Here is a 24,145-nt window from a genome sequence, read left to right as displayed (position 1 = left end):
TACATTTGGCGAAAAAACGATTCTTATTATTAAAGGAAGCTCCCAACTTTGCTGTTTCTTTTTCGATACAACTTACCGATTCGCAAGGAACGTAGGGCTCACGTCTGGCAGCTGCAAAAGTGAGGGGGAAATGACAGGAGGCACGCTGGCTGACACCATTTATATCCCACCCATACGTTTTTACAAGGGTGACGGTAAATTAGTACATTACGTATGGTTTGAGATGTACGTATTTTGTGGGAATAAATACACAGCCAAGGGTGACGGTAAATTAGTACATTACGTATGGTTTGAAATGTACGTATTTTGTGGGAATAAATACACAGCCAAAAAAAATGGAAAAAAAGGGGAATAGAAATAAAAGAATTGCCGTCAGGGTTAAGGGGAGGGGGCGCAGGGGGGCAGGGACGTGATAATATCGCTTGACAAGTTTTCCTTTAGCATTATTATTGCACAGCATTCAATGGTTTACTGATTTTAATAAAGCAAAAATATATTAATGTTTCTCTGTCAGCCGGAGCCCTTAGGTTTGATGTGGAACGGGGGTAGGTGGGACAAGTGTATTTTACAGGACATGTAGATCTCAGTGGCATTTTGTCCCTTGGACAACTAGATTATTTGGAAAATTCCCCACCCCTGTAAATAAAAGACCGGCATCGCGCCGGAGGCCACGCCCCCTCCTTGCAGCACTCTGCAAACGCGCCCCCTGGCCAGTTGTAAGTTGAGGAATTAATTCCCCTTCAATACTGAGGGTCCCTGAGGGCCAACTAGCCCAACAGGTATCTCCAGTATGCGCCAGGGAGCTGCGTTGCAGACAGGTGTTCTGAGGCCACGCCCCTTTTTACACCTCCATGCAACGCAGCTCTGTGGCGCTTACTGAAGGTACCTAGTGGGCTAGTTTGACCCTAGGAACCCTTAGGATTCAAGGGGACTTAATCTCTCAACTCAGAACGCCCACAGGCCCTGTGACCCGTTTTTAAGTTGGGGAAATAATTCCCTTTCAATCCTGAGGGACCCTGGGGTCCAACTAGCCCACCAGGTGCTTCCAGTAAGCACCACTGCTCTGCGTTGCAGAGAGGTGGTGCAGGCGTACCACTTTTTACACCTCTCTGCAACGCAGCTCTGTGGCGCTTACTGGAGGTACCTAGTGGTCTAGTTGGACCCTAGGGACCCTCAGGATTCAAGGGGACTTAATCTCCCAACTTAAAACGGCTACAGGGCGTGTTTACACAGTGGGGAAGGGAGGGGACGGGGCATGAGGTGACTTGTTCAAACACGCCCTGTGGTGCGTTTTAAGTGGTAGTTTTAATCCCCTGCCCTATATACTAGGGGCTTACAGAGGAGGTCATGCTAATCACAGGGGGACCCCAACACATAGTGTGCCCTAGTGTATGTAGGTGTTTTCACTGTATTCTGAGTGTCTTTTAACATAGCACTGGCTCTAGGACTGGTTAGTCAGACTCAGTTACTACCAGTATCCGTCTGAAAAAGTTGAGGGTACAGGATGATTTTGCAACAAGGCTTGTTTCTGCTCTTCTGTTTGTTCTTTCTGCACGTTATACTTCTTCCTGCACTTTTCTTCGTCTTTGAGGACTTCTGTTGCTTCTTTCTGCATTTCTTTTTTTTCTTTCTGTGCGTTTTTCCTTCTTTCTTCACATGTCCTATCTCTGTAGGCATAGCTAGAAATTAGCATTTAAAAAACCTTTGAAATTCACTGAAAAAAACATTGGTTTCAGGCACGTTATAGCTAGGAATTAGCATTTAAAAAACCTTAGAAATTCACTGAAAAAACCATAGGTTTCAGGGGCGTTATAGTTAGCTAACAGGATGTATAGGTGTATGAGTACATATGATGAGTGAGTACATGTATGAGTGACTGTATAGGACTGTTGGTGAATGAGTGGATGTGGATGTGGATCTTACAATTACTGAATAGGTTGTTGTAACTGGTATTGGTATGTCCATTGTTTTGAACATTTTAATTTCTATTTTTGAATGTGTGTATCAAAGGTTATATTAGGGGGAGAGGAGGTCTGCCACTCTATCACAAGGATGATGTCATTTGAGATGTCATCAGTGATGTCACTGACCATGTCATGAGTGATGTAATATGTGACGTCATTAGCAGTGCATTGCGGGCGCGCGAGTTATAGTTAGCTGAACTAACTATAACGGGGGAATTTCTATGGTTTTGTACGAGTGAAAAGTCCAGCTAACTATAACGCCCCTGAAACCTATGGTTTTTTCAGTGAAAATATATATATACATATATATATATATATATATATAACGTCAACACGACAGGTAACACTGTTTATTTTAAAAGGCAAGCAAGAAGAAGGCTAAGCGCCGAACCGCGTCCTTCCATTAAAATATGTTTTGACTAAAGAAGCCTCGTGAGTGCAGAGTTCCTTTGGGACAGGAGCTTGTAATTAGTAAATGGACCCACCTCCAATTTATCTGCACCCGTCCTCGAGAGTGCAGCAGTCACCTGAAGGTGGATTTGGAGCGTTTTTTTTATATATATATATATATTATCTACTGGCGGTCGCCAGTAGATAGTTATAGTTAGGACCGTGTTTCCATAGGAAATCCGCAACATTCTATTTGGAATAACTTTTGTGTCGATTGACGAATCCTCGCGAAATTTTCAAAATAGGTGGGGCGCTCCGCTCCGCTCCTTCCCTGAAAGTCTCGGTGGGATTCGTCAAGCGGGGGCTGAGAAAAAGGGGGGGTCCCAAAACGCGTTTTCCCCATGCATTTTCCCATAGGACCTTTAGTCCGCGCTACAGCCCGAACGGCTGAACAGAAAACCTTGAAATTTGGCAGAGAGGTAGTCCTCAGGTCAGGGATGTGCCTTTTGCAGGTCTGGTGTAAATCTGTTCAGTATTTTCTGAGAAAATAGCATTTAAAAGCATATATATATCTATAGGCGCGCACCGTGCGCGTACGGTAAGCGCACCCTGGCGTGCACAAGCGCAATTCTGATTGGTTGTTAGATCTTAGTAAACATTCGAATCGGTCGAAACCAGGAAGTGTTGGCCGCCATTTTGTCTCTCGCAGTCCGAGGGAGGTGAAAAATAAAGGTGGAGAACATGAAAAGGGGGCAGGGTGGACAGTTCCTGTCCCCCTAGCCATTGTCAGGGGGTCCCCAAAGGACCCCCAAGGGCCATAAATGTATTTAATATTTTTACGAAAAATCGCGGAGTGCGCTTACCGTGCGCGCACGGTAGAAATGTGAAAATTACGCAAACGGCGTAACGTGGGCGCGCGGTGCGCGAAGCGCACCGTGCGCGCACGGTAGGTGCACGGTGAAAAACCTTAAAAAAAAAAAAAATAATTTAAATAATAAATACATAACTTAGCATTTCAAAAACCGTACAAATTCACTGAAAAAACCATAGGTTTCACACACGTTATAGTTAGGAATTAGCATTTAAAAAACCTTGCAAATTCACTTAAAAAACCATAGGTTTCACACATGTTATAGTTAGCTGGACATTTCCCTCGTAAAAAACCAATGAAATTCCCCCGTTATAGTTAGTAAAGGGAACTATAACTCACGCGACCGCAATCCACTGCTGATGACGTCAGATATTACATCACTGATGACATATGTGTCTTTCTGTAAAATAAATATTTATTAAATATGTATAGCTGAAGGTTAAAGGAAAGAAAAATGGGTAAATAAGTGAATAAATACAGTGATGTAATATCTGGCGTCATCAGCAGTGGATTGCGGTCGCGTGAGTTATAGTTCCCTTTACTAACTATAACGGGGGAATTTCATTGGTTTTTTACGAGGGAAATGTCCAGCTAACTGTAACATGTGTGAAACCTATGGTTTTTTAAGTGAATATATATATATATATATATATATATATATATATATATATATATATATATATATATATATATATATATATATATATATATATTACCTACTGGCGATAGCCAGTAGGTAGTTATAGTTAGGACCACGTTTCCATAGGAAAACCTCAACATTCTATTTTGAATAACTTTGGCGCCGGTCGACGAATCCTCGCGAATTTCTCAAAATAGGTGGGGCGCTACGCTACGCTCCTACCCTGAAAGTCTCGGGGGGATTCGTCAAGCGGGGGCTGAGATAAAAGGGGGGTCCCAAAACGCGTTTTTCCCATGCATTTTTCCATAGGACCTTTAGAACGAGCTACAGCCCGAATGGCTGAACAGAATTACTCAAAATTTGGCAGAGAGGTAGTCCCTAGGTCAAGGAAGTGCCTTTTGTAGGTTTGGTGTAAATCTGTTCAGTAGATTCTGAGAAAATAGCCTTTAAATCAATATATATATCTGAGCCAGCTTACGGTACGCTTACCGTACGCTTACGGTAAGCGTACGGTGGCGTGCGCGAGCGCGATTCTGATTGGCTCTTAGATCTTAGTAAACATTCGAATCGGCCGAAACCAGGAAGCGGCGGCCGCCATTTTGTCTCTCGCACTGAGAGAGATTTTTAAAATCGGAAGCCCAAAAACATGTAAAGGGGCTGTTTTGACAACTCCCTCCCACATAGTCATGTTGAGGGAGTCCCCAAACATCCCCCAAGTGCAAAAACGGTTTTATTTTTTTTTCGGCAATTTCGCGGGGTACGCTTACCGTACGCTTACGGTAAGCGTACGGTAAAAAAATAAAAATAAAAAAAACACTATCCACACTTACCCCACCCCCTGTGCTTTTGGTGGCCGAAGGCCACCAAATGTGCTGGGCTTATTACAATGGAAAAAAACACTATCCACACTTACCCCACCCCCTGTGCTTTTGGTGGCCGTAGGCCACCAAATGTACAGGGCTTATTATAAGGGAAAAAAACTTAGCATTTAAAAAACCGTACTAATTCACTGAAAAAACCATAGGTTTCACACACGTTATAGTTAGGAATTAGCATTTAAAAAACCTTGCAAATTCACTGAAAAAACCATAGGTTTCACACATGTTATAGTTAGTGGAAATTTTACTGATAAAAAACCAATGAAATTGCCCCGTTATAGTTAGCGCAGGCAACTATAACTCACGCGACCGCAATCCTCTGCTGATGACATATGTGTCTTTATGAAAAAAAAATATTTGTAATATATGTATAGCTAAAAATGTATGGAAGAAGACATGGGCAAATAAGTGTCTAAATACAGTATTAGCATCAGCAGAGGATTGTGGTCGCGTGAGTTATAGTTGCCTGCGCTAACTATAACGGGGCAATTTCATTGGTTTTTTATCAGTAAAATTTCCACTAACTATAACATGTGTGAAACCTATGGTTTTTTCAGTGAATATATATATATATATATATATTCACTTAAAAAACCATAGGTTTCACACATGTTATAGTTAGCTGGACATTTCACTCGTAAAAAAACCATTGAAATTTCCCCGTTATAGTTAGTTCAGATAACTATAACTCGCGCGCCCGCAATCCACTGCTGATGACGTCACATATTACATCATTCATGACATGGTCAGTGGCATCACTCATGACATCATCCTTGTGATAGATTGGCGGTCGCGCGAGTTATAGTTATCTGAACTAACTATAACGGGGAAATTTCAATGGTTTTTTACAAGTGAAATGTCCAGCTAACCATAACATGTGTGAAACCTATGGTTTTTTAAGTGAATTTGCAATGTTTTTTAAATGCTAATTCCTAACTATAACGTGTGTGAAACCTATGGTTTTTTAAGTGAATTTGTAAGGTTTTTTAAATGCTAATTTATGTATGTATTATTATATTTTTTATATATTTATTCTACAATAAACTACCTATGTAGATTGACTGTATCCTGTAATATGGAATGGCTCGTTTAAAATGGTTTTTTTTTTTAGGGTTTTTCACCGTGCGCACACCCCGCAAATTTTTGAAAAAAAATAAAATGTTTTTTTCACCCTTCGGGGTCCTTCAGTGACCCCCTGACAAAGGCTAGGGGGTCAGAAACTCTCTACCCTGCCCCCTTTTCACGTTCTCCACCTTTCTTTTTCACTGTCACACACAAAATGGCGGCCAACACTTCCTGATTTCGACCGATTCGAATGTTGACTGACATGTAACCACCAATCAGAATTGCGCTCGCTCACATTAGGGTGCGCGCTTATAGATATTTATGTACTTTTAACTGCAATTTTCTCAGGAACTACTGAACAGATTGACACCATATATGCAAAAGGCACATGCCTGACCTGAGGACTACCTCTTTACGAATCACCCCGAGACTTTCAGGGTAGGAGCTGAGCGGAGCGCCCCATTAGTTTTGAAACTTTCGCGAGGATTCGTCAACCGGCGCCAAAGTTATTCAAAATAGAATTTTCAGATTTCCTATGGAAACTCGGTCCTAACTATAACTATGGATGACAGTCCGTTATTTATGTTGGTACGTTATACGTAACGTGTTAAAAACCACTTGGCAAAATGTTTTGTTTACCCGTGACCAAGGCGAGTGTATCGCTGAAACGCGTAGGGTATTTGCTGGCTGGAAACTGATAAAAAGAAAAGAATAAACGATTATTTTCACTGAATGACGGATGGACTCTGTGCGGTGATTTTTTCACCCTCCAACAGTACCTCTTATCTCTCCTGCAGTCTGAGATCCGTTTTGCTGCCATTGCCCCTCCCACCTGCTATCTTCGTTTTGGATTTCTAGATGTGTTTCCCAAACTTAGGACTCCTGAGTTCACTACTGGAAGATGGGACCACCAAGCAATTTGTACTATTTAAATTTCAAACATTAAAACAGTATTTCACAAAAAATACACAAACAAGTGCACACCAAACAAATACTCGAATTACTAAAGATTATTTTATATTAAAAAAATCTGAAAAAAATAAACAAAATTTAATGGGAAGGTTGGGGCTGTATCTCGGTGACTACCTATTCAGTGTTTGGTTTTATTTCACAGTACGATGCTCCTGCCAGGGTCTGAGTGGAAACCCAAAGCAACCCTGGCAAATGTTGTCAGAACAGTTCCTGTACGGTGCACACCAAGTGCTGCGAGTGAGCCTGACTACTACAATTGGAGCTCTAGGGGGTTCCCCCCCCCAACCCAAGAAAATTAGGGAAATATGGTGCATTCTGCAACTCATTTGTCATATATTGAATTGCATTAGCTTTTAATGCATAGTAAATGATGACCTTACAGTGCACCAGGATACAGCAGTCTTTGTTGGGGCTCCTCAATGATTCCCTCACTATCACCCTCTAACAGTGCCTCTTATCACTCTATAGACCCACTGACACGTTTTTCATTTGTTTTATATCACCTGTCATACCAGTGTAGAATGTCAGAGTACTTTACATCACACACATACAGAGCCAATGAATCACACATGTGTAAATCAGTGTCTAAGAAATGTTACATAAGGCAGAGGGGACTACAAATGTGTAGCATTCACTTGTCATCCATACTGGAGTGCATGTTTTAAGAGTACTTGGTCTGGAGAGGCACACACTCAGGATTCAGAACATAACATAGTATTTAGCATGCAGTTTAATAATGAGAATGTATTTCTACCCAAAAAACCTTTTTAGCAGCTTCAGTATAATGAAGGACAGGGACAAAACATAACTTACTAACTTGTACCCTGTAGTTTGCATGCAGCTGTTTGATGCCAATTCATAGCTCACTGTGCTAGATTATGATTATGAACTGCACAGTAACAACAGAATCTCTATGCACATAAAAAATATATATATATTTCTTTTAATGCATGGTACACATTATTTGTAGCAGGCATACTAATCCTCTGCAGTACCATAGATGAATCAAAGCTGCCACCGGGGAAAACTCCCATCTCTCTTCAGCAGGTGCATTGATCACCAGAGGTATCTTGACACTTTTATTGTTGCCAGAAAACTGCTGATTTCACAAGGAACTTTGCAGTGCTTTTAAAACTGCTGCCGGCGGATTGCTGTGAATGTGTCACAGACCCCAGGGGGTCCTTGGACTTCAGTTTGGGAACCATTGTTCTAGACCATAATTTCTATGGCAGGAAAAAACCCTAATTTTGTTCATTTTAAAGGACTGTTTTGTTTTATGGCTTTGAATCCACAAAGATAGCTTCAGGTGTGCACACTGATTTCATAAATAGTTACTGCTAGCGCTTTAGTTGTTAATTAGAACGCTTTAATTTTTTCTCAGAATGTCAGACTTTATTGTAACATTGCTAAGGACGATATTGTGAATTTAAACCCAGTGTTCTCTCATTTTAGCTTCTAGGGCAGCTTCTCTAACCTCTATGAGAATATCATTAGAGAAAACAGTTTTCCCTCAAACATGGTTCATCATATCCCAGCAGAGGGTCGACATATTTCACTGGGTAAAATCCCCTTGGAACTCACCACAAGTCTTAAAATGAGAATAGTGCCACCAACTAACGATTTATATTGTGATTCAAATCTATTATCATATATAGGTGCTTCTTTTTGTGACCCTCAAAATTTGCCATTCGTTACAAAGCATTTCACTGGAGACCATGACCCTGGGTCCTGTAATGGCTGCAACGACTTGTTGTCCATGTTGTGGTCAGACAATCAAAGAGTAGTCCCTTTGGGACCCCCACTGCATATAATCCTTGGGTCCAGGGTGCGTTATATATTTCTTTTATTCATTTTCTGGTTGTTTGTTTAATATCTGTGAGTCCTGTAATAGCTGCCACAACGTATTGTTGAGGTTCTAACCAGTCATTTGAATTGACTTGACCCATTTCACGTGGTCATATCTGCACGCCATCAGCCCAGGTATACCCATTTTAAACCCCTTCATTACCACATAAAGCACTTGTTAAAAGGAAATTTCTTGAAACAGCTGAATGGATTTACATCAAATAACAAAAAGTGTGCTTTCTGACTAAAGTTCTAAATTTTTGCCAAATTTTGTGAAATTCCATTCAGTTGTTTCTTTCTGTATCTCTTCTCAAAATTTCCTGCTGAAATTATCATGGGACATCAATGTTTAGCAACCCCCTCTTTTTCTTGGCCACTGCTTGATAGATAACCACAAAACCTTCTAGGAAAGAGCTGAAGTTGTATTGTGGAGTGGTCTCTTTTCAACACCTAAAAAGGTCTCAAGTTAGGAATAAGGACACTGGTACCAACAATTGTCCGCACTCTAAATATCTGATGGCACAGAAAGTTAAAAATAAACACCTGATGTCAGCATTCAAGGGTGGCGCCTATATGCGGCTCCAATCTGCTACTTTTTAGTCAGTACAGACCCAGCATGGAGCCGCTTGGCACCACCTAGATGTGCATGGAAGCGCATGGTTGTCCAGGTCCCCACATCCAAAGACAACCCTGGTCATCCCAACCACACCACTAGATAAGGAATCACCTTCAGTAGGAGAATTTTCTCTTTCAACAGACTTGCATTGCTGTCAGTGAACGCAACGTGTCTTGTGAGCTGGTATTCCCACACAGTTTGGGATTCGGTTGACAAGTGCTGCCCTTGGTCTTAGAGGCAGCCCAAGCCACCCTGTCCCAGGCTATTGCCGATTCCACGGACCCGCAAAGTTAGCTATAAGCTGCAGACTAGATACGACTGACGTCAGAGCAAATGCTTCATCAGTGGCATTTGGTCACCATGCCTGATTGAGGTAATCTGACTTTTAGGGGTATGTACAGGCATCCCTTATAGATATGCCATTTGATGGCACTCACCTGTTTGGTGATAAGGTAGATTTGAAGCACGAGTGCTTTAAGGACTGCAGGGCCACCGCCCAGTCGGTGGGACTCTCCATGGCCCTGTGCCAGACCCACTATGCCTTTCGCCCCGTCAAAGGCTGTGGTATGGGCTACCAACCACTTTCATTGTCACAAATCAATCACAGGCAACAGGCTCCCCCAGTTTTTTTGTGCCAGTTGAACGCAGTTCCCGCAAGCCCAGTGGGACCCAAGACGAGAGATCTACCCAGTCCACAAGAGCCCCATTTCTTCCCACTGCCAAACCCCCAGCAGCCACAGTCTCCAAACCCCTTTAATATGCCCTCTCACCATCATGGGCTACCAGTCGGCAGCAGGATCAGGCACCACCTGACCCAATGCCACTCCATAGCCATGGACAAATGGGTGTTCCAAACTGTTTAGCAGGGTTACATTAGAAGTATGACTTAGTTGCCATTCCTGCTATTTTCTAGTGCAGAAAAAGGACAGAGGCCTTCAACCTTTACAAGAACTGCAACCTCTCAATGACTTTCTGAGAAAGGAGAAATATCCCCTGCTGCCTGTCCACAGACGTCCCCTGCAGTTCACCGTGGGCTAATAGCACCTTCAGTGTGCTCCCCTTTAGCCTTACCAATGTCCCTCAGGTGTTCATGAAAGTGATGGTGGTGGTTGAAGCTCATCTGCAGAGGTCAGGGGTTCCAGTCTTTCCCTAGATCGACAATTGGCTGTAAAAGGCGTGTTCACCGCAGGCAGTCATCACCCACCTCCAGACTACAGTAAATCTTCAACATTCATGGTGATTTACTATCAACATGCCAAATTCATACTTGACTCCTTCATAAACGCTCTGATGTGAGCTATTCTGGGCATGGTGAAGATTTGTTCCTACCCTCCGGCACTGAGAGTCCAGGACATTTGGGATATGATCACAATGTTTCAGCCTCAGTCCTGGATCTTGCTGAGACTGACTTTGAGGCTTCTGGGTCTGATAGTCTCCTGCATCCTGCTGGTGAAGCACACCAGGTGGCACATGCAGGCTCTTCAGTGGGACCTGTGTGCACATCACCAGGGGAATCTCTCTGATTTTGTCCAGATTTAAGAGAAGGCTGCACGAGATCTGCAGTGGTGGTTGCAGAACCACGATCTGGTCAGTGGCAGACCACTTTCTCTGTTCCCAGAGCTGACAATGGTCACCGAATCCACACTTTTGGGGTGGTGTAGGCATCAAGGAGAGGTGAAGATCGGACGACTCTGGACTCTGGTGGAGGCTCGGCTCTACATCAACCTGTTGGTGTTGAGGGCCATCTGCTTCTTGTTGAAAGCCTTTCTGCCATCCATCAAAGGGAGACTGCTTCAGGTGTTTACAGACAACACCACCGCCATGTGGTACTGCAACAAGCAGGGCCTGCTGGGGTTGTGGACGCTGTGCCAGGATGGCCTGAGCCTCTGGGAGTGGCTGGAATATCGGGACATCTTCCTCAGCGTACAACACCTGGTGGGATCTCTGAACACCAGGGCAGACGAACTTGGCTGTCAATGCCTTACGGACCACAGATGGCATCTCTACCTGAAGGTGTTGCAAGGTCTCTTCCGCGACTGGGGAGAACCTTGGCTCAATCTGTTTCCCTCCGCTGAGGACGTGCATGGTCCGCACTTTTGCATAATTGAGTATCCAAAGCAGCTCTCGCTCGGAGATGCATACAGCTTGGAATGGAATTCAGGACTCTTGAGCGCCTTTCCACCAATACCACTCCTGCCCTGAGTCCTCAAAAAGATAAGGACGAAGTGGGCACCAGTTATCCTTGTGGCTCCAGATTGGGCACAGAGAGTTTGGCATTCTGAATTCCTAGACCTGAGCATCTTCCTTCGTTAAAGCTGCCCCTTCAGGAGGTACTCCTGTCCCAACCTACGCATGCTCCATCTCTATCTTCATGCTTGGAGATTGAGCAGCGGCAGATGCAGTTGTGTAACGAAACTTGCAGAGGCCCCCCTGCAAAGTGCCAGGAGTGGACCCCCATTTTCCCCACCCATCCAGCCAGGAGCTCTCAGGCCCGCCGTGATCTGCGCCAGAGGGGGCTTCCTGCACCATGGGGGCTGCCTGGGCTATTGTTACACCACTGGGTAGTTTAATGTTTTCGATCTTCCTTCTGAGGTGGTTGATGTTAATCAGACAGCCAGGCGTCCTGTTATGAAATATATATACGCCTGCCGGTGGGTCACGTTTGTGACTTTGTGTTCCTCTCAATGTCAAACTGTATGAGGTGTTGCTGTTTATCTTGTCAGTGGCTTGGCAAGGCCTGAGGCTGGGCAATGTTAAAGGATGTTTGTCAGCTATTTCGACTTTTCTGCGGTTGATAGATCAGCTTTCACTTGTAAAGTCACCCGTTGTGACTCATTTCTTGAAAAGTTTTCACCTTTCATTATGCCCTATTTGGACCTAAATTTTGTTTTGACCTACCTGATGTGTTCTCTCTTTGAACCCATGCATAATTGTCCTATCTGATAGAGACTACTAGCCGCAGATTCCTTAACGTAGAATTATCCCCAGCCGTGAGACTGGATCCGGAAATCTTTGCCACAGCATCTCTGCTCGCTGGGGGGCGGTACCACGCGACCCCGCCCTGATGTCATCCGTGGACGTGACGTCAGCGAGGTCACATAAGTCCCACCCCAGCGCGCTGATGTCAGTTTCCTTCTTTTCCGTGTGCAACGCGGATCCGGAGTGTGTTCCCTTGACCTGTTTTCAGGCCTCTTTTAACGCCTTTGGAACAGTGTGCAATGCCTTCGGGTTTCAAGACGTGTGCATCTTGTGCGTGTCAGATGTCGGCGACGGACCCTCACCCTATTTGTATATGGTGTTTGGGCGAGCACCATGATTCTGCGGACTGCAAACCTTGTCAGCATCTCAAGCCGAAGTCCCGGCGGGAGCGCCGGATAAAATTGCTTTCAGCCCGCTTGTCCAGATCGGTCTCATCGCAGCGTCCGTCTCCTACCTCGGAAGGGTCCAGAAGCCGCTGTTTCCGGCTGCGGCATCGTCCTTCACAGAGGCCCCACGGACGTCGCTCACCCGCCAGTAAGTCCTGCAGCTTGCCACCGAGGCCCTGTCCTCCTTCTGCAGAGGGCGCAGGTTCCTCTCAGGACGTGCGCCCTCACCTGTCGCCACCCTTTCCGCTGTTTCCAGGCATTGGGGCGACAAGGGCCCAGATGAAGGCCTATGCTGCGGCTCTGCAGGCTTCTTTAGCCCCCCTCCTCTTTCTGAGACGTCCGTGGATCCCTCGCCATGCACTGGGCCTTCTGCGGATTCGCCGGCAGCTTCGCCCCCGGTGCCGATGAATTTGGATTCAGGTTTTGAAGTTGTGGTGTCATCGGGGTGCGGCCCTAAGGGGTTCCCCTCTTCGACCAACGGCGTCCCTGCCTCGCCGCAAAACCCCGCGGAGTTCCCTGCGGTGTCGCAGGAGGGCGCCGGGACTCACTGCTCGTCCCCCTCGGTCCTCTGGGCAGGCGGCTGCCTTACCGGAGGTCGAGCCGACGCCTGTCCGGCGTCGACGGCTTTCCTCCCCGGCCCTGGCGGCGCCGCGGGTGGAGCCCGGTACCCGGAGCGCCTGCCCGGGCCCCTTTCGGTCCTCGGTGCAGGCGGCTGCCTCGTCGGAGGTCGAGCCGGCGCCGTTCGGCGCCGTTCATTGGCTGCTTCTGCTCTGACACCGCCCCCTTCTCCGATGAGGCACGTGGTGGTGGAGGTCGACTCGGCACCCCTGGTGGACACTTCGGCGCCGATCGAGGACTCGCCGGTGCCTGTGGTGGACTCCCCGGCGCTGTCCCGACGACGGATCGTCGACTCTTCTCTGGATGTTCCTTCTTCACCGGAGGATTGTCGTCTCCTTGTCTCCTCTTCACCGGAGACTGGACGCTGCATCGTTGCTTTTTCCCCGGCGGCTTCCAGGGCGGGTTCTACGCCGTCTCCGCGTCCACAGCCCCCAGACCCGCTCTTCCGCTCCCTGCAGTTGTCTGCCCCACAGGCTTCTCCACCTTCTCCGGAGACCCCTCAGGTCCCTCACTCATCCATGGGTCTTCCATCCTACAGGGGCTGGCCTTTTCTTCCTCCAGCAGGGCACAGGGACGGGCGACTTAGTTTGCAGCCTTCGCCCACGGAAGAGTTGCTTTCCCCCCCACGACGTCCTGCGGAGGCGAGTGTGGCCTTTGTTCGGGCCATTTCCACGGCCACCGGTATTTTGCAAATGGGCAATCCGGTCGCTCCACTCCCAACGGACCACTTGTTGGAGGTTATCCACCAGGGCTCTGGTGGAGGGGAGCCGCTTCTCCCATTTGAAGTTTCGCTCCACAAGTCTCTTCTGGGGGCCTGGGGGCGTCCTGCTACGGGGGATCTGGCGCCTCAGCTGCTCCTTCACCGCCACCGTCCTGCCCCACACAATCCAGTCTGCCTTTTTTCCCACCCATCTGCCCAGGGCCATGTCCTGCAGGCTGCTTTTTCTTCCTTGCCTTCGCCTTCACGGGAGGCCCGGTGGTTGGACTCCTGGGGGTGTAACATTTTCGCCTCCACTAGTGCTGCTCTGCGTGCGCTCAACACACTTTGTGTGTTGGCCAGGGCTACTTCCGACCTGTGGGATTCCGCAGAGTCCCTTCTGTCTTGCGCCTCCCACGAGGGTGCCCGCTCTGATCTGCGGCACTATGTGCGGGATGGTCGGGAGTTAGCTACATTTATTCTCCGTTCGGCCTTGGACGTCTCTGATTCTCTCGCCCGCGCTATGGCAAGTTCTGTGGCCCTCCACCACCATGCTTGGTTGCGGGATGGCGTCTTTCCGGAGAATGTTCAGGAGCGTCTTGTTGACCTGCCTTTTGATGGGACTCTGTTGTTTCACACCCATGCAGACTCCGCTATTCAGCGACTCCTTGCGGGGCTCCCTCCCCCTCCGTAAGCTTCAGCTTGTCGGTCCTCCGGTGTCTTATGGGAGGTATTTATCCCAACTTTCTCTTTGGGGCCTTGCATTTCGGTTGGCCCGTCTGTGTGCTGTGTGCGGCTTGGAATGCCTTTAGGGTCCTTCAGTTGGCCCTTCTTTTCTTTTGGCTGCTGGTTCAGCCCTTCAGTTTTGTGGTGAGTGATTTTGGCTGTTAGTGAAGCTGTATAGGTCCTCAGGTTGGACCCTCTGTGTATTTTTTGGCTGATTGGTAAGCCGTCTGTGGTGTTTTCACAGGTCTTTTATGTTCTTGACCTCTGCTCCGGGTTTCCCTAAGAGGTGTTTCCCTGTTTTGTTTTGGGACGAGTCATACCCTAGGTGGGGTACTTGTTGGCTATTGTATAGCTCTGTCTTAAGCTGGGCGGGTGTGGATACCTTCTCAGGTTCCTCGCATTTCCCTGGCGTCACTGTATACCGCTTGGTGCGGTCTCTCTTTTTCTTCCTCAGCACAGCTTGCGCTGCTCTAGGTTCTGTCCCGCTCAGTATCCGATGGTGTGTCTATCCTTCTTCTACAGGGTTTGCCTGTCATCCAATTTGCCCTTTGTTCCTGCGGGATATCGGCTCCTGGGCGTTTTGCCTTGTGTTCCAGGGGGGCTAGGTTCTTCCTGGTGCTCTCCTGTGTTCTGGTTGCCCGCTTTCGGTCTGTACTACATATGTCTCTTTATCTTCTGGCCGGTCCCACTTCTCTTCGTGTGCTGGGTGGCGCTCCTGGGACGGTCCTTCTCTAGGGCTTGTTCTGAGGTTTCCTTACCTCTGTCTTCGTCTTGCGCTCAGCTTGTTCTGGGCACGCTGCTTCATAGTATTTGCCAGTTGTCTGCTGCGCACGCCTGGTAGTTGTGGTCCACCTCCGAGGGGTGTCAGCGTGTTCTCCTGTCCCTTGCTTGCTGGGGCTTTGCGCGTCTGTGTCTTCCTTCTCACGTCTGCGCTTATCAGCTGTGGGACTGTTCCTGCCTTGTTCCCTGCCTCGGGACGGACACCCGTTCAGCTGTCCCCTTCGCTGTTTTTGTTCACCTGGGGCAGACTCTGCCTCCGTTCCTCCTCTTCTCCTTGGATTTGAGGATGGTTCTTTTCTTCCTTTGGTACTCGCTGGGTGCTGTCTGTCCCTCCGGGTTTTCTGGCGGACGCCCTTTGCTCCTCGGGTAGGCTTGTGGTATCCTGGCCGTCCCTTCTCCTTGTTCTTGCTTACTTCTGCCTGGAGGGTGCTGGGCCGTCCTTCCTGTCCCCATGACACATCCCCTGTTGGGGCCCTGTGTTATTCCAAGCTGGTGAGGTTCTCTCGCACCCCTCCTTCCCTCAGGGTATGGCTCGGGTATCTATTCTACGTTAAGGATTCTGTGGCTAGTAGTCTCTATCAGATGTACACATTACTTACCTTCGGTAACGATGTATCTAGTAGAGACGATTCTAGCTGCAGTTTCCTTAATGGCCCGCCCTTCCTCCCCGTTCTGCGAGGACCCTTCAGCTTGGTCTTCTGCACTTGCCTCCCTCCAGGTGGCATGTGTCTTCTGTGGGTGCTCTCTTTCTCTTCCTCCCTGGAGGGATGCTTCGTTCTCTTTATTTGTTCCACTCCTTCCTTTCTGGTACTTGGTCGGTAGGTTCATATGTACTGTTGCATCCCTGCACCCTGGCTCTTCCAGTTTGGGGCCTACACATAATCTTCTCCCTTTTTTCGTTGCTTTGGGTTTCTGACTCCTCTGGGTTGGGGTCTCTTGGCTGTGCCTCAACCCTTAGCTTTTTTACAGGGGATACGACACTCCTTGCCGGTGTTGTCTTGGGGGGATTTGTCGTTCCTCATCTGTTCTGGACTTGTTGCCCTTCACTGTTATAGATTGTGGTTGCTGACTTTCTGTCATCTGCCCCGACATTTTTCACATGTTTTTCTGTCTCCAGGGGGAATATCGCCTTCACTTTGCAGGGTTGCTTCTCAGCGCGGTGCTCTGCTCCTTCCTTTCCATGACTTTCAGTAACGCAGTGCCTGACACCGTCCCCAATGGTGCTGTTTTTCACCATTCGCTTCTTCCCTTTTTGTTTCAATGTTTTTTCGCACACTGTTCCCATACTCTCACAGTTTTTTTTGTGATGGCTCCGGGTTGTGGCGTGGGAAAGTTCTCCCAAAAAAACTGACTTCAGCGCGCTGGGGTGTGACTTATGTGACCTTGCTGACGTCACGTCCGCGGACGACGTCAGGGTGGGGTCGCGTGGTACCACCCCCAGCGCGCAGAGATGCTGTGGCAAAAATATTCCGGATCCAGTCTCACGCCTGGGGATAATTCTACGTTAAGGAATCTGCGGCTAGAATCGTCTCTACCAGATACATCGTTACCGAAGGTAAGTAACTTGTACTTCAGACTTTTGACTCTTAAGACGGTCTTTTTGGTGATCATTACATCGGTCCAGAGGGTGAGCGAGCTTCAGGCCCTCTCAGTCCACCCACCGTATTTTACCTTCAACCAGGGCAAACTGGTTCTCAGAATGCGTGCCTCCTTTCTATCAGCTACTTGTGCATTGCTCAATACATTTACAAAGCTCTACTTTCTGGACTGTCAGGCCTGTTGACGTAGGTATTTTGCCCACTCGGCCCTGCATGAATTTCTGATTTAGGTCAGTTTGCAGGCCCTCCTCCGTAGAGGTTATTGCTGGGGTATCTATTCTAAGCTAAGGAATCTGTAGTTAGAAGGCTCTTTCATAGTAACAAATTAGTTACCTTCGATAACACCTTTTCTGGTAGAAACTCTATCTTACTGCAGATTCCTTACAAACTCTCCCTTCCTCGCTGCTCTGCGAACGGTACTCCTTCCTTTGTAATATTCTCCTTTCGTCCTAAGCTTCAGCACACTTCAGCTTCAGCACACTGGCCAAATTCATTGTGATGTAGGTGTAGAATGTGTCACGACAGAAGCTGATATCAGTGAGCTGGGGTGTTGCCTAAATAATATATAGGCACCGTGCATGTCACATCCAGCGCAGAAGACGTCAAAGTAGAGCCATCGGTGCCACCTACCTGCGTGCAGAGGTACTGCTCAAAGTTTACAGCTCTAGTCTGATGCTTTGGGGATATTCTAAGGTTAGATAAAGTCTCTACCAGAAAAGGCACTACCTAAGGTAAGTAACTTGTTCCTTAGGTTAGGTAGCTACTTGGACCTCCTCCCATTCGTTTATGAAACATTATTTTTTGGACATGGTTGTTTGAAATCAGTCTAATTTTGATCAGGTAGTGCTCCAGCATTTTTTGTTGTTGGTCTTCAATTTTTTTCTGTTGACATACTTCGTACATATGATGCTACGGTAGTTTGGAATCAGGTGACCCTTTTGAGTTAATCTTCCCCTGTGAGTCTGAAGGACTGAGAATAGCACTGTTCGGTTCAATATACATTGAATTTATTTGAGTAACTACATTAATAAGAAGATAATGTACTCAATCAAGCACAAAAAACTGATTCTGTATTGTTAATTTGTTTCATTCATTCCAGTCTGAAAAACCTGGGCATCCACAACTGTCCTTTGGTTCTTCGTTGTTCGGTGATGAAGAGGATGATGATCTGTTTTCAACAGCTAAAGCAAAGAAACCCCCGGTATACATATTTATCTTTTTTTCTATGATTCTTTAAATTGAGGTGAAATATATATGCAGGCTAGGAAACAGCTCAGAGGATCACAATAAATGAAAATACAAGAAAATGTTACTCTGGTCACATTTTAGTTAAGAATGCAGTACATTAAAAAGAAGAGCTAAATTTAAAGCAACTAGACAAAAACATAATGAAGAAATGTGTGTGTTTTTTTCTGTCATCCCTCCATGCACAAAGCAGCTAAGTGTCCTATGTGATGTCTCCGATCGCTTCTACTAGTTCAGGCTTTTAAAGAGTAGATGGGTGCATATATGGACATGCAGTTTAGCTCTTAACAGTCCAAGCAGCCCGCGCCAGCAGATGATAAATACAATGATAAAAACACAGTTATTATCATTTTATTTATGCTGTTTGCCTGAGCCCCGCAATAACTATAGGGTGGGGCTGGGTCGGGCATTTCAGGGAGGAGGAGTACAGTGCACTTATAAGTCTGTATGTGTGTTTGGCCAGCCGTCCTAGGTTGGCCAAACGTCCTAGGTTGGCCAAACACACAGGCTCCAATAAACCATTGGAGAACCAAACGAGACCGCTCAGAACAATCCTGGTGCTACTCTCATGTGAGAGGGTGTGGAGCCTGTGTCCCGTGGGTCCATCCCCTTCCGGGCCCAACGCTGACGAAAGGAGCAGAGGGGCGGCCGTCAACGGAAGCAGAGCGGCAGGTAAGTCTTTTATTTTTTTCTTTTATATTTTTTCTAACTGTTTTTGCTCACCACGCCACCCCAGTTTGGATCCAGCCATGTGCAAATCAGTCTTGACTGAATGATGGATTAAACCCAGCTCTGTTCCTTTTGCCGCCCTAAGTAGGAAGGGTATGTCCAGACGTGGGTCCCGTGCTCACTGCACCACTGGATTCAAGATAGCCAGGCTGATGAGGGGTGATGCCTAGAAAGCGGCCCCAGGATGCCTGTTTTTCGTTCAGGGAGGACCTGGCTTGGCAGTTCGGGCTGGGCTGTTCCCATAAGGAGCGGGGTCAAGACTGGTTTTCATATAACTGGGGTGGCATAGTGAGCAAAAGAACTATGGGTTAAACCAAGACCTTTGTGCTTGGGGGTGAATGTTTGCATTATTTAGTATTCGGTCCATCATTTGTTCCTTTTGCTATTGTCACCCTGAGTGGTAAGGGTATGCCCAGACGTAGGTCCCGTGCTCACTGCACCACTGCATTAAAGCTAGCCTGGCTGATATGGGGTGATGCCCCTGAAACAGGTCACAGGATGCTTGTTTCTGGTCCAGGGAGGACCTGGCTTGGCAGTTTGGGCTGGACCGTTCCCATAAAGAGCAGGGTCAAGACTGATTTGTATATGGTTTAGTCCGAACTGGGGTGGCGTGGTGAGCAAAAGAAAGATAGATTAAATCCAGATCTTTGTGACTTGGGGTGAATGTTTGCAATGTTCAACATTCCGTCTATCATTTGTTCCTTTTGTTTTGGTGCCCAAAGTGGGAAGGGTATGCCCAGACGTGGGCTTCGTGCTGGATTCAAGCTAGCCTGACTGATATGGGGTGATGCTTGTTTCTGGTCCAGAACTTATAAGTCCCTAGTAAAGTTCATTACATGTGCTCAAAGCCTGAAATTAAATACTACTAGTGGGCCTGCAGCACTGTTTGTGCCACCCTTTTAAGTAACTCTTTAAACCTGTCTCGGACCATCCATTCCAGAGCCTGTGTGTGTAGTTTTAAACTATCATGTTGATCTCACAAAACAAAACTTTTGCCAGGCCCAAACCTTCTTTTTAATACATATGTCACCCTTCAGGTAGGCCATGGATAGCCCAGAGGGCAGGGTGCAGTGTATTTAAAACATGGGACATTTACTTTTAAGTTTTTCCTGTCCCAGGACGTGAAAAACGCATGAATTCGGTTTTCAGTACTTCTAGGCCTATCTCCCAAAGGATACCATTGGAGTTGCTTTAGCACATTTTATAAGGGTCATTTCCGAAAAGGGAAGAGATGACTGGATCATGTTTGGTGTCTTTGGAATTCTAATTTAGAAATCCGTTGAGCCCCTGGCGGTGTGGGTACGTCAGAACACGCTGATCCGGGGGTTTGATTGGACGCAGGAATATTCAGACAGAATCGCGCTTTACGCCGATGATGTTCTCTTCTTTATGACGGATCCATGGTTCTCGGGGTCTCGTGTCCTCCAGATACTTCAGATCTTCAGAGAAACCACTGGGCTGAGCACCAACCCATCCAAATCCACACTTTTCCCTATATGTGGGGATCAGAGGCGCCAGGATTGGGCTTCACAACTATCTATCACTATGGAAGGCTTTAAATACTTGGGGGTCATCATATCGCCATGCCCCACGATCTCATGGGCACATAATATCGCCCCACTACTCCCTGCTGTCCGCAATGAGACAACGGTTTGGTCCCAGCTGCCCTTATCATTATATGGACAATCCGCTATCTTTAAGATGGTATCCTTACCGCATCTGCTATATAGACTTCAGAATTTTCCATATAATATTTTTCCTTCATGTTCAACTTAACGCGATTTTGAATAGATTCTTATGGCAGGGGGGAGTGATCCGGGTTGCACTCCGTACATGCACACAATCTACATACTGTGGCGGTATTGCAGCAGCCGACGTCCACGTATATTACTCTGCCTCTCACCTTTTGGTGATCAATGAATGGTGGTATGGGTCTCGGTCAGATCCAGCATACGCAGTTGAACAGGTGGCTATGGCTGGCATCCCCTTGCTACATCTCCTATACATCAGCACGTCCCTTGAAGCACTACTTCCAGCCTGCAAGACAGTTATATAAATCTGGAGGCACACTGTCAAATCCATGGGTTGGTGGGGAAGATTGACAAGTTCCACCCCCCTCGGGCAGGGCACATATGTACGGTCCGTTTCCACCCTGGTCGGTTTCTGTAAATGGGACCTTATTGGAATCTCTACGCTTGGGGATGTTATGCAAGGCACTACACTTAAGTCCTTCCAACGGTTACAAACCGACTACAACCTACAAAAATCCTAGTTTCATCGCTACTTGCAATTACGGCATGCCTTAGACCCCCTTATTCGTCATTTAGAGGCTCTGCCAGAATTCCACCCGCTAGAGGGCCACTTGCTGATGGGAGATATTGGGGCTCATAAAATTAAACAAATCTATCAGACGCTTGATACTCCCACTCAGACCACCATTCAAAAACCAGAGCGGCATGGGAGGCCGATCTGCCGGCCTTGATAGTTGATGATCAGGCAGAAGCCCTGGCTAGTCCTCGGTATTGCGCAGTATCTTCACTCTACCGTCTCATTCAGTTGAAGTACCTCCACCGGATATATTACACCCATTGTCGGCTGTGGAAAATGGGTGTTATTCAGTCTCCTAAATGTCTCTGCTGTGGTAACGAAGAGGGCTCCTTCCTCCATACTGTGTGAAGTTGCACAGGGATTCAACCATTCTGGACTCGGGTGACGTCCTGCCTAGGTCAGGTTTTGCATGGACCATCCCGCTCGACCCCAGATTGTTGCTCTTACATAGCACGGATGACATTGGGAGGAATCACTACAAGCAGCACCTCCTGTTCCTGTGCCTCACCCTAGCCAAGAGGGATATTGCACAGAATTGGAAAGCCACGTCCCCACCCAGTGTTGCGGGATGGAAGAAGGCAATGGACAGGTGTATGACAGCAGAAATTGTAGTTTTTCAGGCAAGAGGGTGCCCACAGATACAAAGGAAAATGTGGACCCGCTGGGCAGCATACCGGGATATTGATTTGCCCCCATTGCCTTATTCAGACTTCCACGATCCTATTGAACAATTGTTGGTCAGAAACTCACTTGTATAGTCCGATGATATTGAATTTTTGCAGCCAGCTATTTGTTAATAATGCACAATTAAGACTCCCTGTGTGTGCGCTCGATGTAGTTTGTTATACTTTTGGTCTGACGTTCCGTAGGTCATGTGGTTTTTGTATAATATAACTAGATACTGCAAGTCAAATACAATGTATGTACAGTCTCTGCAGGGCTCTGCCCAATTTGTACCTTTCAAAATGAATAACAATTTGTTGTTTAAAAAAAAAATCCTAACTTATGGTGAAGTAGAATTTTAAATTACAATTCTCAAAATGTCACTTTTTTTTTACGGCATTTTTTTGTTTTAGCCATTTGGTGTTTTGCAACCTGCCTCGGGTCATATGACTGGGTGTAGTTGTCAGTTACGCTTTGTGTATTCGTTCAAAATAGCCACACACAATGGGAGCTTAAGTGTGACTGGATGGGCCATCACTAGCAGGATGGGAGGGAGAAGTTGGGCCCAGCCTCATTTACACTTAAATATGTTGTGTCCTGTCTCCGCACAAAGGGCTGCATACCACCTGTAGTTAGTCTGAAGCCAGGGCAGGCAGGGCACCACCTCTTCAGTTCATCTCTGGACCTGTGGATACTCTGCCAGGAAGAAAAAATGCTGTGTTGCTACAAGAACTGCCACTCTGCTGGAATGCTGCTCTGAATGAACTGCTGACCAGCTGCCCTCTTGCCTGGGGAAGAAGAACTGGACCTGCAACTCCATCTTGAACCCAGGACCCCAGAGAAACTCAAAGGGCTAGTCTGCTGGCCTCCTGATCTGAGCCTCAGTGACATTAAAGCCTCCGCAACAGCTCCTGGACCACACTTCAGTGAGTTCCTGACCCCCAAGTGGTGCCACTCCGGTCCTGGACCCTTGGTGTGGGTCTAAAGCTCCTGAAATCACTATTTTTGGCTCTTTGTGACTGAGAACAGGCCAGTTCACAATGGACCCGTGCCACTGCCTCGGGAAATCAGCACGAGCCTCCATTAGCCTGTCTCTTCACACAGCAGCATTGACACCCCACGGAGACTGCCAACGCGAATCTCCAGCCCACCTGTCCACAATGCCTGGCCTGCTCTTTGCACCACGCCCACTTCCACCTGCAGCACTCAACTTGCTCCTCGTGACCCTCTCCAACACGAACGGGATTCTTGGCACAAAGGTTGAGAAGGTAAAACTTTAGCAGGACTTAACTGGCACTGTGTCCAACCCACGCTCCATCACATTCAGCCTGAACGTTTGACTTTGACCCGGTCCAGTGTGACGAGATAGCCGCGGTTGGTGCTTTACTCTTTTAGGTGCTACATTGCAGTTTATTCTTCATAAATTTATAACTCAGATTTACTGATTGGATGTTTGTCATTATTTTCATGTTTTATTTATTAAATTAAGCCCTATTTTCTAACCTGGTTTGGGGGGTTTTTGTGTGGTGTTTTACTGTTTAAAGTGTTGCACAAATACCTTACACATTGCCTATAAATTAAGCCTGACTGCTCTGTGCCAAGCTACCAGGGGGATGAGCACACATTAATTTGCAGTTGCTTGTGCCTTACCCTGACTAGGATTGTGGTTACTGCTTGAGCAGGGCTCACACTCCAGTCAACCAGTAACCCAATTTCTAACATATTGCATTAAAACAATGGTCATTCACAGAGGACCAACTGATCAGTGCTACTTATGTATGTTTTGGTAAACGCTGGCTGCCTTTCAAGTCCACAACTCAATAATCTGAGAGTGTGGTCCTAGACTAGACTGTCCTTCAGTGAGGGAATAGAGACATTTTCAAGGATATGAGATACACTCTCTCTATTTGATACAACAACAATAAAAGGTATCCCACATCCAGTAGTATCATCGAAGGCTGGTATCTTATGGGTTACCCCCTGCTTTCTGGGAACAAAAGGGTTTCTTTGTTAGAGCCTCACTAACTCAGTTAGTGGCATGCTTCATCATCGGGCCTCATTCTCGTCCCTAAAAACCAGGATGGACTTGACCATATTATAGGGAACACATTAAATTTAGTTGTAAAGAAGAATAAAAATACCTTAACCAAGGTAT

The 24,145-nt window shown here is 46.8% G+C and overlaps 1 protein-coding gene across 2 annotated transcripts in view; it reads left to right on the top strand.

The window, feature by feature from the left end:
- Nucleotides 1-24,145, top strand: part of WASHC2C (WASH complex subunit 2C) — a 664,131-nt gene that overhangs the window by 380,114 nt on the left and 259,872 nt on the right. For both annotated transcript variants that reach the window (XM_085603767.1, XM_085603764.1), the window contains exon 24: nt 18,125-18,226. In XM_085603767.1, coding sequence (XP_085459893.1) covers nt 18,125-18,226 — 102 coding nt within the window. The remainder of the gene's footprint in view (nt 1-18,124; nt 18,227-24,145) is intronic.

Source organism: Triturus cristatus, chromosome 1_2 (genome assembly GCF_964204655.1).
Source record: "Triturus cristatus chromosome 1_2, aTriCri1.1, whole genome shotgun sequence".
Classification (NCBI taxonomy): Eukaryota; Metazoa; Chordata; class Amphibia; order Caudata; family Salamandridae; genus Triturus; species Triturus cristatus.
Note: the sequence above shows the minus strand (reverse complement) of the source record. Positions and strands in the feature narration are given on the sequence as shown.